This window comes from Scatophagus argus, chromosome 4, assembly GCF_020382885.2.
Source record: "Scatophagus argus isolate fScaArg1 chromosome 4, fScaArg1.pri, whole genome shotgun sequence".
Taxonomy (NCBI): domain Eukaryota; kingdom Metazoa; phylum Chordata; class Actinopteri; family Scatophagidae; genus Scatophagus; species Scatophagus argus.
Window position 1 is genome coordinate 2,291,326 of NC_058496.1, and position 17,600 is coordinate 2,308,925.

The following is a 17,600-nucleotide window of genomic DNA, read 5'->3' on the forward strand; positions in this document are numbered from 1 at the left end:
ACCAAATATCCAGAGTGGGAGATACGTTTGTGTGTGTGTATTTTTACGTGAATTAAATCTAGTAAAAGTCAAATGAGACCTCGCATTAGCTGACTTTTCACGCTGTATTTTTGCACCGTGGATCTCGCTCTCTGTCTCACACTCACACACACATTCACACACACACAGGCGAGGCCTCCAGGCCATCCAAAAGCCACCACGGCGTCTTTTTCTATTTCAAAAACACACCAAGCGATGTGCAAAGAAACGCAAGAGGAGCCAGCAGAGGCTCGCTGGCGGAAATGCGTGTGCTTACTGTTGGTAGTCGTGTTTGCAGTAAAGTTTCCTCTCTCTGAAGTAGCAGCTGGTGGTGAGGGGCTGCTGACACACGGTGCACTGCAAACACTCCTCGTGCCACGACGAGTCGTTGACCCTCATCAGGAAGCGGTCGGAGATGGGACGCTGGCATCCCTCACACACCGACGGGTGGTGACAGTCGGTCCCTGCAAAACGGCAGAGGGGTTTGGGGTTTGGAGGGAGGGAACGACCCGTCAGAGAGGAGAGAAGGCCTGTAGTGTCGGGTTCAGAACTCTAAAGGCCTGCACTCAGAGGGGAAGCTGTGTGCTATTTCAGCGAATCAAAACAGCGCGTTCTAACGCGTGAATTTAATTTTCTCTCCACTAAGGCCTGCAGGTCACATCACACACACCCGTCCCTCGGATGTCTGAGTGGCTCAGGATTTAACATATACAAAAATAAAACGGCACTATAATCTCTGTTGTGACATTTCTGCGTGCGTAAATGTGAGGTCTATTGCCGGTTTTCGCGGCAGGAAACAAACCAGCATGCAGGCACAGTAATGACATCCACACAGGAGCTGGACTCACTCATCTGCTGAGGCTCACAATCCAGCTAAGGACTCACCGAGCATGACTCCGAGCGTGGCCTGTCCCGATCGCAGGGGATGGTCTTCAATTTTAATGCCGTCCAGCATGATGCACGTCTCGGACTGCTGTCCCGCGGAGAGCCGCTCCAGTGACACCAGACCTGTTGCAATATCCATAAGAACACGGTCAGACTCGACAAGGGACAGGAGCCCCGCGGCACACTAAAGCCTGTTTTCTGGAGGAAGAGCGAGGCTGAAACCTGTTGAAGCCGTCTGAGTCCCGCACGACACACAGACAGCAGCTCGGCGGAGGAAAAGCAGAAGCTTAAGGAGAAGAAAAGCACAAAAAACAGACTCGCCTCTGATGCTCGCAACAGTTTACGAGGTAAAGGCGGCGTGAGGCGGCCACGCAAATCCCCGATGCGTCAGAGGAGCGTGGAGACACAAAGCAAAACAACAAAAAGTCTGTGAACAGTCACCTGTTAGGATCAGAGGGCTGAGGGAGCCTTATCTTCTCCTCCGCAAAGCCGACGGCACGAGCTCTTCACGCAATCACACACTCGTTAAGGCTGAGAAAAAGAAGACAAAGTTGACAACAAATCCCCCATAAAAAACACACACACACAACAGGACAGAGAGTGTGTGTGTACGTAAGACGTCCCGGCTGTAACTCTCTGGAAGGAACGCAGACGGTTGGTTGGTTGTGCCCCAGTCGCTGCAAAAGTCTGAGATCGAGATTGAAGCGAGTGGATCCTCCCACTCCTGCATGCATGGCTACACTTTTTTCATTCCCCCCCATTCACTGGCATTGGGATGCTATTGGAGCAGAGTACAGTGCGCTGCACACACACAGTCCAATAACAACACACACACACACACACAGTCAGAGGAGTGAGATCTCACACAAGGCCAGCAAGCTCTCTGACACTACATGATAATAATAATAATAATAATAATAACTGTTGGATCACGCACGCTGTGGAGATTATTCAGCTTAATATTTCCTTTAAAATATCTGCTCCCCACTCAGCAGTGATAAAGTCAGATCATGTCCAGCCTTCTCTGCTCTTTTGTGTCTTGTTTCCAGGGGAAGCTGCTGTCCCCCTTTCAGCCTGATGCACCTGGCGATCAGCGCTGATAAGAGTCCGGCTCGGAGGAGGCCACGACGCGGACAGCCAAAAAAAAAAAAAAAAAAACTAAATAAGAAGACCAGCGTACAATATCAGCAATGACAACTCAGTTTGTGGGCTTAAAAGCTACTCTATCTGAATACTTAAAAATATAAAAAAAAAACAAAAAACAAAACAAAAAGAAAACATGAAGTGCTGTTTGTGGTCGTCCCAGGTTTTGGTTCAGGAATGATGAGGACATGTGAGGACGGGATGAGGACGGGATGAGGCCGTGAGGAGGACCGCTGGCCTGTGGGAAATCACAGGGCTGATAATGGAGCTGCTGCTCATGTCACACAGCGCTGTTGTTTCCATCAGCGTGCTTCACAGAAATGAATAAACAAACAAACAAACAAACAGCTTACAGGCCCAGACAGGAAAACACAAGAAGACTGAACATATGGAAGAAACGTCGCGTAAAGCCATAATTCAGCATGTTTACATCGAGCTCATGCTCGCCCCTAAGTGGACTTTAATTATTAAAAAATACCCACCAAAATAATATCAACATTAACAATAATAATAAGAAGAAGGGAAAGATTATGTAAACAACATAGATCAGCTATCTGTGCTGCAGGCCAGCCTGCTGAAAGGGGGCACAGAGGAGGGACGGCCGTCCACATGTTGCGGTGTGTGCGGGGTCTGCCTCGGCTCTGCGGGCCCAGCTGCCCTTCCCGGAGCGTCAAGGCGGTGACCTGTAGCCCACTTCGGAGCGCACAGCAGAGAACAGCCTGCTGGCGTTTGCCCTCTGCCGTTCAGCGGGAGAACAGCTCGGCTCGGCTCAGCACTCAGCCTGTTGTCACACGTCCAGCAGGACGCAGCCTTCACACGAGGGTTTTAGCGCGCACAGAAGCGCGTCACGAACCCCGAAGCATTTGGATGTTTAACGATAAAAACGACGCATGTTTTCACGTGCTCCGCTCAAACCGCTGCACACCTGCCGGCAGCAGCACGGGGTCAACCGCCTGCGCCTCGCGCCACACTGGATCACCTGACCACTGAGCAGCATTATGAGCTCAGCACTGCCAATACAAGATAATCAATACATTTTACAAACATATGAAGCCTGTGTCCCCCCACCACACACACACACACACACACACACACACACCTCCTCCACCCTCCCCCATTCATTGAGTCGTTTTCGGCCAGGTCGCCTGCGTGAATGAGGACATCAAACATCCATCCAATAAATCAATGCGCCAACTTCTAGCCGGCGGTGTTTTAATGAGCCTCTGCGTGACAGGCTGCGGGGCGGGAGGGAAGCGGTGCAGCAGGTGTGCAGCAGCACCGACAGCAAACGGCTCCACCAAACTTTAGCAATTTACTCTTAAAAGGTAACCAGAGCCGCTGCGTCCATCGGAAAGGTAAGAGCTCATTATAACACAACTGTGCTCTGATTTCGATCACACTGAAACAAACCGTGTGGACGAGCTGCCCTGAGCCACAAACCCGCGCCACAAAATACGCTGAAAAATGACTAAAAAATTGTGCAAATTTGAGTTTCGAAATCAAAGTCTGCAAACTGGGCGCTTCAGAGGAGCAGGGACAAGGTTTAGAGGAAACGCGTTAGGAAAACGAAGACGTCTTTACTGGCAATAATCTGTGATAATTAGGTTTCCGTTATTCCGTGCGCTTTAATTAATGCGTCGTTATTTCCAAATCTGTTCTGAGAGGATTTTCAAACCAAAAACTGCCAGAGTTGAACAGCACTTAAATCAATTAATCCCATAAATAAGTCAAATTATTTCACGACTTCGTTAGGTTTAAACCTCAACAAAACAAACGCATCAATCAAATTATTACGAACAAACAGACAATTTATCTGCTTTAATTACACGGACTTCACGCTGTGTACAAGCCCACGCAGGATCGCTTTGCACACCGGAGAGGAACTCGGTGAGTCCAGCTGCGTCAGGCCTCAGACCCGGAGGCTCATCAGCGCACTCACAATAATAAGGCCAACGCAAAAACACATTACACGTTCAACTGGATGTGCGGAGTGCAATAAAATCTTTTATTTTTATTTTTTTTAAAGCTGAAATGTGAACGTTTTCAATTAGGCCTCGAGCAAAGCGCACCGATAAGCGTTTTAAAATAAAAGTGCGCCTCGGTGAGAGCGGAGAAGAACACTTCACATCCTCAAAGGAGAAACTCAGCAAAGCGAAGACACATAATGGCTCCCTGTAACTAACCGCGTGGCCAGGAGACTTTGATAGTTAACTCACTTTGATCTTTTAATGAGTGTTTCTAAGCTCTCCGCGATGCTTGTGTGTGTGTGTGTGTGTTTTTAAAAAGCTCGCATGAAGCAGCTTTAATTTGTTTGCTGCACTGAAGCATCTTACAACCAGCCTGACGCCGCGCAGCAGCAGCAGCAGCAGCAGCGGCAGCAGCGGCGGCTCCAGCGGCTCCAGCTCGGCCCTGAACACACGCTCAACCGACCGGAGGACGCTGGACTGAGAGGTTTGCACGGCCACAAATCAGCAGCCTTACTGTTTTTCTGCTCTTTTCTGCGGCTTTCACGCCTTTAAAAAATGAACATCGTTTGCTATAATAACAAACAGGGGCCCCGCAGGCCTGAGGGCCCCTGGCGTATAGTCAATACTAATTCGTTTTCATTTCACGTCTTTTTTTGTTTTTTTAAATTTGAAATCACAGATTGGGTCACGGTTAGATTTTGCACCGTTTTTGTTTTAGATTGCCCGTAAACTCGTATTAACACGCATTTAAAACTCAAATTCAGAGATGCAGCACAGCAGGATAAAAAAAGTTATTTACATGACGTCTCCTTCCTCCCACGCGCTCACATATTTCTGCTCTGATGCGCCTGAACGTCTCACTGAGACGGACAGGAAAAAAAGAAAAAGAAATGATCCTGCAGGATAATCCCAACTCCCCGGGGATTAGGCCCAAGTATAACACCGCACTGTCAACCCGGGGCTTGATTTGTTTACGTTATGATTTATTTCATTCAGCTTTTCTTGTCATTTCCACTGACAAATGTATTGAGTTCCTGACAGATGGCCTGACGGAGCCCCGCGCGACAGCCAGCAGAAACACCACTTTGAGCAGTTTGTTGAGTTAAGGAGGAAAAAACATGGAAATTTTAATTTAAATAAGTTGAGATCTAATATTGTAGCTCTATTTCCAACCAGCGATGGACTACAAATAATCCCAAACAAAAAGTAAAGCCGTAAAGACAAATAAAAACACCGCTTGAGTAATCTTTAAAACAGGGAAAAAAGCACAAATCAAATAATATTTTGTTTTTTGTTGAAAACTACAACGCATGTCTTTTTTTTAAAACCTGCTAAAAGTAAAACCAAGTCTCTACCACACAGATGCTTTTGGAAATCCTAAACTCATTTAATGATTTAAAAGGTGAACACTGACTGACTTGTCGCCATCCGTTAATTCAAACTGCAGTAATTTATATGTAGTTGAGCTGTGAGCGCATGTGGCCCGCTGAGTCACAGAAAGAACCTGAAAAACCCCGAAAGACCGCAGTCACAGGTGAGACCGTAAGCATGACTGTCAGCTGTGCTGAGTCACAGAAAGAACCTCAAAAACCCCGAAAGACCGCAGTCACAGGTGAGACCGTAAGCATGACTGTCAGCTGTGCTGAGTCACGGTAATCGTTAGAACTTTTAGAAAGCAGTGCGCGCTATCGTCATAATATAAAAAGAGAATTATATCCATAACCAGAATCTGCTGATCAGTAAACCAGATTTAAATTGTGCTGAACGCGTTCCCACCACACCTCCGCCTCCTCCGCCTCCTCCGCCTCCTCCTCAGACAGGCTGTGGAGGAGCAGCTCATCTGATGACTCTGGACCAGGATGCAGTCAGATCTACACACCTGGTCCCCCGACTCAGCCTAAACACACACATACACATACTGCATTACCTCACAGCAGTACTCTGACGCTACCTGCAATCTGAATTACAACATCGCCCCCTGCTGGACAAACGCAGGCAGTACAACTCACCTCCTCCTCATCCTCCTCCTCATCCTCCTCCAGAGAGGAAGGAGCTTCTAAAACTGACAGAAATGCTGATCTGATCTTTTCAACAGGCAGAGAAAGTGAGTTCAATGTGCTCTGAATACATTTAAAAAAAAATAAAAAATAAGATTACTCTTTAAAGACACACAAACACTACATGATACTGCACACAGTGCTGGTTCTGACGTTATAATTTAACTTAGCCTGTTTCATAATTCCTCACATTAGACTTAATTATATTTTCATCTTTCACCTTGTTAGAAAAACTACAGAATGTAATTTTACGGTTTTTTGTTGTGTTTTTATTTGCTCCATCTTAAATACTTAATAAAACATTTACAGGCAGGCTTTCAGCTCTTTGTATTTCACACATTCTCCGCTAACTCTCTCTGATGATAATTACAATGAAACATCAACTGTAACACCATGTGTAGTATTTATACTCCTAACTGTACAGGTTATGCCATCACTTTGAATAATTTGAGTTACACATAACTACGAGTCAACCGCTGTTATTTCATTTCATTATAATTCAATGATTTTTTTTGTTTTCTGACACTGAAATGCCAAAAAAGGATTTACTTCAACTTTCTCCTTCTAATGTTTATTATTCAAATGTGTTATGTCAGAGTATTTGTATTTTCGCTTGAATTTGTCAGTTTTGTGCTTTTGTTTTTTTTTTTTTCCAAACTCTTTGTTTATTTGTCAACCATTTTGTTTTGGGTTTATTCTTGTGATTTGTTGCCTTCCCGTTTTTTTCTTCTGTAACAAAAAATATTAGAAAAATAATCAGATTTTTCTTTTTCTCAGAGAAGTTTGTGGATTAAAAGAAACTTGCACACATTCAGTTTAATTTTTGCAGTAATGACTTTTCTTTGCCGGTTCAGTGTTCTGCATCTGCAGTGAAAAAACATCTTCGTAGATTAATGTAGTGAAAGTTAGAATAAAAAAAAAATCTAATTATTATTATTGGATAAACAAACATACATAATACGCTTTTTTTTTGAAAAATGATTTTACATTTAATTCATCCAACTTTCCAAAGAAATCTGCTAAACACATTCTGTTTTTTGTTTTTTAAATATATGATCATAATTTTTGTTGTATTATTGGAATTAAAGCTAACAATTTTAATATTTCCATTTCAACAGACAAATGACAAAAATAACTTTTTTCATCAAATTGTAATTAACTTGCTGTGGTTTGCAGTGTGCGAAATTAATTTCTCCACAGTTTTTATTGTGTGAAGTAATGAAGACTGGAATGTAATTTGAGTGAGATCTTTTCTGCCTTGTGTCATACAACAACAACAACAGCAACAACAGTAATAATAAGAATAACAAAAAAACCAAATATCAAATGTTTTGTTCAAACCCGATGAATGCATTTCTTTTCCCAAAGGATTATCTTCAAAACATCTCTAAAAAGTTGCTCGAAGCTGCGTCGCAGATGGCAACAGATGATACATTATGAAGGCCAGCAATAACAAAATGTTTTTCATTCTGTGATGTGGGGATGTGCCCTTCCCTTCTGTTTTACTTCACACACAGGCAACGGCCAAACGAGTCTCCATGTGAGCCCGAGCTGCTCCGACACATGAGGAACAACTTACTGCATGGTCATTTTAAACTAAATTAAACCGCCGCCTCCAAATGTCTCCAGGAGACACACACACACATTTGAGACTTTCTCAAACTGTCGCCAAAAGAATCTTAAATTCTCCACCAACGACCGCTCAGAATCCCACACTGAGGTGCTGACACAGAAACAAAGCGACTGTTCTCCCTCCGAGACGAGACTCGGACAAAACTTGGGTCGCAGCGCGGGGCTGCGTGGAGTTTGTTGACTGTTTTCGTCTTCGGCCGAAGACAAATCGGCTCAGGAGAGATTTGCAGAGCCTTTCATCAGGTGTTCACGTTATTCACTGGATTTGTCTCTGCAAAAATAATGTTTCCTCTGACACAAGGAAAGGGAGGCTGCAGGAGGCCACGAGCATGATTTTAGGATGTGTGCCATTAACAACAATCCTCCCGCCCTCCTCCTCCTCATGTGGAATGCATAAATTCTGTGCCTGTTGAATAAACTGCATGTGCTCGCAGACTTTGCGGCCGAAGGAGTGAAAGATATTCTAAATGCATCTGCACACATAGTGTCTGTGATGGGAACTGGGATTAGCAGGCTCAGTCTTCACGGGTCAGCAGTAGAACCTGGTCCCAGCATCAGTCTGTGTGTCATATGCACTGCGAGAACAATGACGGGGACGAAGAAGAAATGACTAAGAAGTGAATCAGTGCAGTGGAAACAAAATATGCAGAGGACTTGGCTGCACAGGACTTCACTCAAAATCAGACATCTGTGTATGTGTGAGTGTTTTCCTGTCCCAATAAAACACGCTGGATGCGTTTTGTGTGTACCGAATGTGAGCGTACTGTGGGAGTGTCATTAATAGGCCGCACTTCAGAGAGAAAAGGTAGAAATCCACCAGATGTTTTGCAGCTGGGTGGATCTGGTAGTGAAGATCTAGACAGCATCTGTCACAGGCGAACATTTCTAATCTGTCCTGAACATTAGGCAGAGAGCACTTAAAGCCCATCACTGGCCGCATGTGCTGCTCAGTTCACGGTGTGCTAACTACAAGCTCTGCGGTGCAAAATTAAACAAGAAAGAGAAGTATTATTTACCAAGCCGAGCAGCCAAGGAGCCATCTTAACTCCACTGCTCCTCTATGATTTCTCCTGGACTCCTCTAACGGGTTAACTCAAGTTATTAGGGCCGACTGCCTGAGGCTAAAGACCAGCGCTTTGAACTCGAGGTCCAGCAGAGCTTAGTGAGGTCAAGATCTGTGAAACAGCAAGCCGAGCTAACATCACAATGCTGTGGACGGACGCTCTCTTCAAAGCAGTTCAGCTGTGCGTCAAAAAGAAACAACACTGCAGCTAAAGTGTGCAACCCCGTTTAGATTTTAGCTTCACACAATCAAACGCTGGCGTCAGACCGTTTCTGCTTCCACAAGACGTTTCCCGGATATTTAGACAATTACACTGTTGCACTTCATTTCGGAGCTAACCAGAGTGTGTTTAGCTAACGGTCTCAGTTTGGGAACTGTGGGAATGGCTCCAAGCTGAGCGAGATGGTCTCAAGATATTTCCCTTCCTGGGTTCATGTGCCTAGTTACCAGTTGGTCAACCTCGTGCCCTGTGAACTGACCCTGTCCTCCCTCTGAGGTTAGAAAGGAAAAGAAACCCAATCCTCCGGGGAGCGCTCCGACTAACAAGAAAACTGCTGGCCTGAAACTCTCAGAAGTACCGTGTTTTCCCACTGGACCACTTTCAGCTTAATAAACATCTTAACTAGCCAGAGGTCCCACGGGAGCTGCTGGGAAATCCTCTGGGCAGCCAGAGCTCAGGAGCTGGCCCTTTATTGCATCCAGGTGGCTGTTAAAAAATGCTAGCCGGCCCTAAATGTCCAATAAAATGCAAGTGGCACCTACAGGGGTGGACAGGGTCAGTGCACCTGTCTGTGGACGAAGGCTGCGCTCGCTCCCCCTTGTTCAATCAGCTTGATGTCACACTCGTATGCTGTGGGACCGGGAAGGGAAGCATTTCTGGATGGGCCTTCCGGACAAAGTCCACTTAGAGACATGTAGAAGACTAGAAAGAAAGTCAAAATAGCAAAAAAGCCACTCATAATGACAACAAAATCACCAAAAAGAGAGACAAAATGACTGCAAAGAAACATAAAAAAAGACAACTGTAGCCTCTCAAAATTATAACATAGGCACAAATTTCACAAAGGGATGCAAACCAGCAACACAGAGAAAAATAAATAAATCCACCAGAGACACAAGCAGAGACACACAAAACTGTGCAAAATAATCACAAAGAGGTCTACCACTACAACAAAGAGACAAAATACAACCACAGAGTTACAAAGCAACACAAACAGACAAAATGAGTGAAGAGAGACACAAAATGCAACTGACAACAAAGAAATGCAAAAGTTGTAAAACTAGAGCGAAAACAGACACAACAGCTCAGCAATGAGGCAGCCATGTTGTTTGTAGTCTTTTTGAGTCTTGCTCCTGTGTAGGTGGTGTCCTTTGTCTCAGTCCGTCCACAGCTGCGAGAGCTTGTCCCTTTTCCTGTTGTCGTCCTTTCATCCTGTTAACCCTTACTGTATTAAGTGGTGAATTAGGGGGATGCTGCTTGAAGTCCTGTCCAGTTTGTTTACAACTACTTTGCACTTATGTGAACGGTGGCAGCAGCCTCCCTTCATCTGTCCAGCCTGGATGCTGTCCACAGGGAGGGTTAATTGTCCCGCAGGTTTCGGAAAGACCTGGACGGTGTATTGGGCCTTTGATCTGACTTGAAAGGAGTTAATTGATTTCTGTGTTACAGGCAGTGTTAGAGGGAAGAAAAAAAGAGATGTTTGCTGGTCATTTCACAACATGTGCAGAAATATCTAACAGAGAGAAAGAGGGAGGGGATGAAGAGAGAGATCACCTCACACCCGACTCCATCCGTGCTCAATTACAATAATTTGACTCACATGGGCTGGCCGCCGTGGCAGAGAGGGAGGGGAGGAGAGCCGCCGTGTGGGGGAGGAGAGGAGATCCCTGCTCTGGGAGATCACTCATCTTACCTCTGGCTGAGGTAAGAAAAGACAGATTTGATGTGTGGCTCCCCTCGGAGTGCAGCCCGGGGGCTTGTTAAGGTGGTATGGAGGAGACCACACGTCCAACGTCTCGCTTTAAATCTCCAACGTTTGATGACGACAAGGAATGAAGAGGCAAGAGACTGCTGGAGGTAAACTATTCATGATTTTTACCTACAAAGCTCTTCCTGTTTAAGGTCACAGAAGGTTTGGCCCTTCCCAGCATGCACCAGGCTGAAGGAAGCACATTATGGAGCACAATTTCTGTTTCCTTATTTGTTCTTGCTATGAAAATACAAGTGCAGCGAAATCAGACGTGGCTTTACATCCTCTGTCAATGTGATTTGCTGCATCACCTGCCTGTGTGTTCACCACGGGTCCAGGTCTGGTCTGGACCTGCTTTGACAGGCTTCCTGCCTTCACTCCTTCACCTCTCTGTGTCTCTGGTCACTGCAGCTCAGGGGGAAACAGGGCTGTCAGAGGGAGAGTGGCAGGCTAAGCCTGTCTTAACACAGCACCTCAAACCACCTCATAAATACAGGCTTCCTTTTCCAATTTCCAAGCAGCCCATCCACCTCCGTCTACATGCTTACGCACTGCTCCATGTCATGCGCCGGGGTGTGAGTTTAAAAATGACCACAGGACATCTGGCGGACTCGCAGAGGGAGGGGCTTTGATGTGCTCCTCTGCGGTTCAGTTCAACTTCGGCTGAGCCTCCGAGCAACACCGCAGCGACGACCGAGGAGCCTGAGGTGGGCCTGGTAGGCCAGAGATAGCAGGGGAATCTAAAAGATTCCTCCAAACAGATTTCACCATATGTGAAATGCTTAGAGACACACAACAACGTCACCAGCCTTTAAACTGCTGCATAGCTCACGGACAAAAAAAAGGTTTCCATTCTAATTTTAAAATGTGGTCTCTGAAAATCATCATTAGTTTCCATATCATAAAGTGGAGTGAAAGGAAAAGTGAAACCATGTGAGGCAGCTTTTGATGGGCGATGCTGGGCAGGGCTCATGAGGGAGTTGTGGTTCTGATTGCTCTTTGCCCATCTGGATTGTTTGGTTTCTCTTGCCATGAACACAGAAGTGGTGATTAGCTTCCTCTGAACGCTCACATGTGACCTCGTAGACTCTACCTGCTGTCCATCTCTGACAACAGCCATCACCTTGACTGCTGCTCACAGCGGGCACGAGGCCGACATGTTGCCACACTAAGGTTAAAGAAGGCATTATTTTACATTTCTGTAACTGTCAACACATCTCAGCGCATTTCATATTCAGGTGAAGTAAATCCTTTAAAATTGACCAAGAGCTTACACTTTCAGCTAAAAAAAGCACTAAATAAATTCCAGGGCTGTGGTTTGTTTTTTAGTAAACTTAAAACAGAAATAAAAATTTGTTGGAACTATTTTCGGCTGCGGATTTGGTGCAGTAGTGAGGATTTACAGCAGCAGCAGGACAAAGTGTGTGGCACAGATTCAAAATAAACGACAGCGCCTGCGTTTTGCGATGAAGGACGGAGACACGAGGTGCTACAGTGCGGCTCATTGACATGAACAGTGGAGGAAGTGTGGCCGTATGTGAGGGAAGACACGCCAGACTCTGGCTGCACAGGACACACTTGTTAGAAGGACGCTTTCACTGTTGTTTTTGATCTTTTTAAGGGATTTGTGAATAATAGGAAAAATATTTCTTTATGACGCTGTGCAGAGGCAGATATCGCACCTTTTACTCAGCTACATTTGCTAACAGATTTATTTTTCAGATTACAATTTTTCAAAATCCTCCCATCCAGTGAAAACCATGCATGTCCAGATGTGCTGATTTTCAATGTCTGATCACGTGTTGCTTCATGAGTTCATGCTGCATGAGTCGCCTCCTTCAGACTAACAAACCTGTCGAATTAGCTGGAGAAATGTGTTGTCAAAAAGCTGAAAACACGCCGTTTTTTCTGTAGCAGTAAAATGCAACATACACATTAATGTAGCAGTAACACTGACCCAAAACATCAGATGCAGGGAACATTTTTACTGCACTATGAGTACTTTCACTACCCTACTTTTAAGTACATTTTGCTGATAATACCTCCAAGGTTTTCAATACTTGTATCTGAGTATTTTCACAGTATTATTAATACTTTTACTGAAGTGACGGCTCTAAATATTTCTTGCACTGCCGCTCTTTTCTTTTCTATTACACTTTCTATTATTATTAAAATTAATTTCTCAATTATTAATTGTCATTTATCAGAGTTTTTCTCACATGTATCAGCCAAAGGATTAACGGTGCAAAACAAAGAGTTCGCACGGCTCCACCTTTTGCTCGTGAGTGAATGTGGATACATATGGCACACTGTATATAAGCACCTTGGGCACAGCAGGGATGGGGGCTGTCGCTGCCTGTCACTGTGCTCCAGGGCATCACTGACATGAGTGTCACCTTCACGGAGGAGCGTGAAAGCTGGTCCCTCTGCACGCCATTCTTCAGGCCGTCGCTCTGATTCCAGCGGCAGAACAGAGGAGGGAACGCAAAGCGCTCGTAGACGGTTGTCATCTGCTGAATGCTTCATTTAACACCTGTGAATACCGAGAGCCATTAGGAACTTTGGTCACGAGGAAGAACACCTGCACTGTTAGCAAGTCCATAAGCTCACAAACTTAGCAGGAGGAGAGCCTAATTAACAACAGGGACATTACTCCATTAATGAGTTTCTAATACTAATTACACCTGCAAAAATGTGCAAATGCATTCTGACAATTTAATTAGTAGCAAATGACACAGAAGCAGGAAGTGTAAATTCTGCTTCTGGATGTGGCAGCAAAGTGGCAGCAGGGTGTTGTTTAGTTTGTTGCTTTTGGAGAAATAAAGTAATAAGTAATGATTCATTGTGTTTTTCAGTCAGAAAATCTGGGTGTGAGAATATTAAAATACTCTAATACTTTCAGACACATCACCAGTTGTCACTGAATGTGTTGGGTGAAGCGAAGTACATGCTGATGCATCTGTGACACTGCAGGCTTCATCAAAACGTTTCACTGTTGATGGTCAGTAAGGTGTGATGCATTTGCATGCGTTGAAAAGAATCTGTGCTGATTCATAAGCGATTAATGAGCAGACTATGAGGCCTTATGACAGCTGATTGCTGAGGTGTGTACAGGTGAGTCTAGGTCATAATGCATTATAATCCTCTCAGTCAACCTCTAGTTTATAAACAGTCAAGAGCCTCCACACCGCACTACAAATGTGGTGGTCATTTGTTACCAAATACTGCAAAAATGACCGGGAAATTACTTTTTCTGCTTTCTCTTTTTCGATCTGCTCCTCCGTAAAGCACATTTCGAAGCTGAAATGCGCTGGTGTGTTCTGCTCTTAAGGACCTGACTCAGTCGAGGAGTCATGGCTGACGTGGGTGGCCGTCTGGGGCTAAAGGCTCCCGGTGTCTCAAAGCTCTGCTCGTCGTTGCTGCACGTTGCTCATGATGAACTTTGTGATGGAAAGACGAGCGTCAGAGGGGCCCGTTCAGGTGTGATGAGGCTGCTTCTCTGTTGCCTTTCGTCCCGCCTTCCTGCTACTCGCTGTCAGCGTGGCCCCGATGAGCAAACTGTGAATCACAGCTCGGGATATGAATTAGTCCCATTTATTTGGAGCATGACTCCAGCGACACTAATTGTGAGTGAATGAGATAAGACCAAACACAAATTTAGAAGAGTCGTTACGAGGATAAAAAGGTTGAAAGTCTAAAATTTAATGTGCATACATGTACATTATCAAAAATACTGAATTTATCAAGATAAAAGTAGATAAAAATGAATTAATTTCATTAGTTCATTATTTTACACACGGTCTCTTCAGTCCATCTGAAGTGCTTCGGTCCTTGAGCTTCTGTCTGTCAGGTTGTGAAGGCTGGCTGGAAAAGTTAGACAGCGATGCTTCGCTCTGTGCTGAAGTTGTAGTGAAACTGCATGAGAAGAAGAAAGTACACACTGAGGAATAAAAATAAATGGCAAACCTGGGTTATCTTAATAATTAACATGGAAACAATAAAATGAAACCCCCACAATAACTAAAACAACTCTCTCAATGTTCTTTCCATTTGATACATCACATCAAATATCTAACTACAGATTATAAATGTACTGTACTGTAGCTGAGTGAATAGCTGGTCTTCCAGAATGAGAAAAAACGAACAAACACTCCCCCCTTCTGGCACATCATGGACATGACAGGAAGGCTTCAGCAAGCATTAAAAGGCAGCAGTGTTTTTTCCCCTGTGTTTTACTGTTTCTTTAAATCAGTTAAAAGATCAAGCTGTTAGGTAAACAGTCCAAATGTTAGTGCCAGAGGCTTAATTCAATCCTGTTTGGGCATAAACATAAGAAATGGAGGCCAAATCAAAGGTCAAAATGTGACGCCTTTTGGCTCAAGTACTCGGATGGACCTACAGACTTTAAACGTGACAGAGCCACATTAATGATCATTTCTTTGTCAGTGTTACTACAAAACTTTAAAGTGACATATACCAGTGACACACATTTACACCTGGAAGCTGCCCAGTCTGGTCTGCTGGCCCCTGAGCAGCTTAAGGGCCTTGCTCAAGGGCTCCTCAGTGCTGCTTTTTCATTTGCCCCTCCCAGATTTATCCTGCTGGTCTGGACAACTGAACCCCACCATGTCCCCACTGCCCCAAAAAGACCTAAAAGATAATCCAATTTCCAAAATCAATTGCCAAATTATTAGGAAATGATCAAAAGAAAGTCAGAAAAGATAACTAAATAGAAAAGCAAACAGCATAATGTGTGTAGAATATAATAACCGTGTACTTCACGAGCGAAACACTTTCCACTACACACTGAGCTCTCAGCAGTTGTATTACTGCCACACAGCACTAGGGGATGCTGTATGATCACTGAAATAAGTTTCCAAATCTCCAGCAGAAACCACAGTGGCTCAAACTGGGCTCTCGTGATCAAAACACCACCTTCCCTGATTTTCATCTACTGGAGGGGAAGCTGCAAGTTACCCAAAATCTGTCACATATCACAAGCCTGTTAGTTGTGAAGAAATTCAGCACCACCCCCAACCCCCCACCCACCACCACCATACACACACACAAAAATTCAGTCTCAACATCTGGCACAGTAAATAAATAATCCTGTGTGTGTGTGTGTGTGTGTGTGTGTGTGTGTGTGTGTGGATGATGGATGGGGGAATGGGGTGTTATCAGGGAGAGCATGTATCAATGTCTGCCAGTTTTACACACAGGCTGACAGGACAGTGACACACTGGAACATGGGCGGCAGTCACCTAGACGAGCCGAGCTTCATTTCCTGTCCCTGCTCCACTGCCAAAAATATGTGACATGTTGTCTTCATTAATTCCACCTCTATTTGGAGCTCTCCCTCTCACACACACCCCCTGTACACTACTGTCCCCCCATACGTCCACAACACACACACACGGGGGGCACAGAAACACACACAGATAACTTCCCTACAAACACTGAAAACCCATCATACATAGGTGCTAATGAAAATCTTGTCATGTGTGCATACGCGCGCTTCTTTCCACCCCAGCATACTCCCTCTGAAAATCATTAGCCAGCCGCCAACAACATTTTTCAGCAGAGCAAACTACATAAAGATGTCACTTTAAATCGCTTACTAATTAACACTTAAAAAGACACAAATTAGATATGCGTGGCTAAAAGCAATTATAATATCCGCAAGTTTTGTGAGTCATTTGGGAAATGAAAAGAATGCCTAATTGCTGGAACCAACATCATCCGAGACACGGCTTAAGTGATGCCTGTTAGGAAATGGTCTTATCTACAACTGTGGCTGTGATTACAACAGTTTTCCTCAATTACATGTGCATATGTATAATTCGAGAAAGTACATCTCTTTCATGAATCTATATTTTTTAATGGGTTTAGAAACGAGGCAATTAGGTTCAGAGCAGAAAGCCTGGAGTTTCTGAAGACGGGGGGGGGGAGAAAAGCCCAGACAGTGACCTCCTCTGGACAACAGGAGGAGGACAATGTTTCGAGAGCTGGGGCACAGGTTCACACCAGGAACAGCTTCTTCTGAATCTGTGGGCAAGAATGAGCTGCCACGTCTGCAGAAGTGCAACAATGATGGAGAAAAACAAGCCAAAGCAGACAAAGAAAAGAAAAAATACAACACTACAGACATGCATCACCTTCCACAAGAAACACTTCTGCTGTCCAACATCACCAACTGTATCCTCCCCCCGCCTTCTTCTGCAGATATCATCGTGGTATAATAATAAGAGGAGAGAAGTAAAAATAACACAATGGTGAGGGATGTTTCCACTTGGAAACTAATTATCAAGCTAAGCTGTGACTTCATCCTCATCAGCCTGGCCCCACCATTAATCTTGTGCTGTCGTCCACTTCACTAAATCCTGTGTGTTACACTATCTCACATTTACTTCATCAGCTCCAGCGCGGCTGTAATTAATGATTTCTCATGCCCCTTCCCTTCCCTTCCCCAGCTCAGCTCACCATGTGTCCTCCTGCTAATCACACGCTCTCGGAGAAGAGAGGGAGGAGAGGAGAGGAGAGGAGTGGGGAGGAGAGGAGAGGAGAGGAGAGAGGGGGAAAATAAAAAGAAAAAAAAAGACAAGAGCGTATAGGATGAGCAGCCGGCCTGTCTCCACCTTGGAAAACACACACGTACATGCCATTAATACCTCGGCTGACAATGAGCTTCATTCAGATGACCATATGACAAGATGGCGACTCTGTGTGATTTGGATAGTATGTGACAGAAGACAGAGGCAGAGTGCAGAACAGACACCCGGTTTGACGAGGGAGTGTTTGCTCTGTAACACATCTCAAACCCAACAGCACCTGTTCTTTTACAGTGGTCTGTCACTTCCTGGCAGTT

At 44.8% G+C, this 17,600-nt stretch overlaps 2 protein-coding genes across 9 annotated transcripts in view; both read right to left on the reverse strand.

Moving 5' to 3' along the window:
* Positions 1-1,745, reverse strand: part of lmx1bb (LIM homeobox transcription factor 1, beta b) — a 46,427-nt gene extending 44,682 nt beyond the window's left edge. Inside the window, exons 1-3 of one of the 2 annotated variants that reach the window (XM_046386794.1) lie at positions 1,345-1,745; positions 904-1,026; positions 296-482 (exon numbers count right to left, since the gene is read on the reverse strand). In XM_046386794.1, coding sequence (XP_046242750.1) covers positions 296-482; positions 904-973 — 257 coding nt within the window. In that variant the 5' untranslated portion in view covers positions 974-1,026; positions 1,345-1,745. Of the gene's footprint in view, positions 1-295; positions 483-903; positions 1,314-1,344 lie in introns of those variants that run through there. The other variant, XM_046386793.1, reaches the window with a different exon arrangement.
* A 12,670-nt stretch (positions 1,746-14,415) lies between these two features.
* mvb12bb (multivesicular body subunit 12Bb) overlaps positions 14,416-17,600 on the reverse strand; it is a 41,224-nt gene continuing 38,039 nt past the window's right edge. For all 7 annotated transcript variants that reach the window (XM_046386798.1, XM_046386801.1, XM_046386796.1 and 4 more), the window contains one exon: positions 14,416-14,650. In XM_046386798.1, coding sequence (XP_046242754.1) covers positions 14,541-14,650 — 110 coding nt within the window. In that variant the 3' untranslated portion in view covers positions 14,416-14,540. The remainder of the gene's footprint in view (positions 14,651-17,600) is intronic.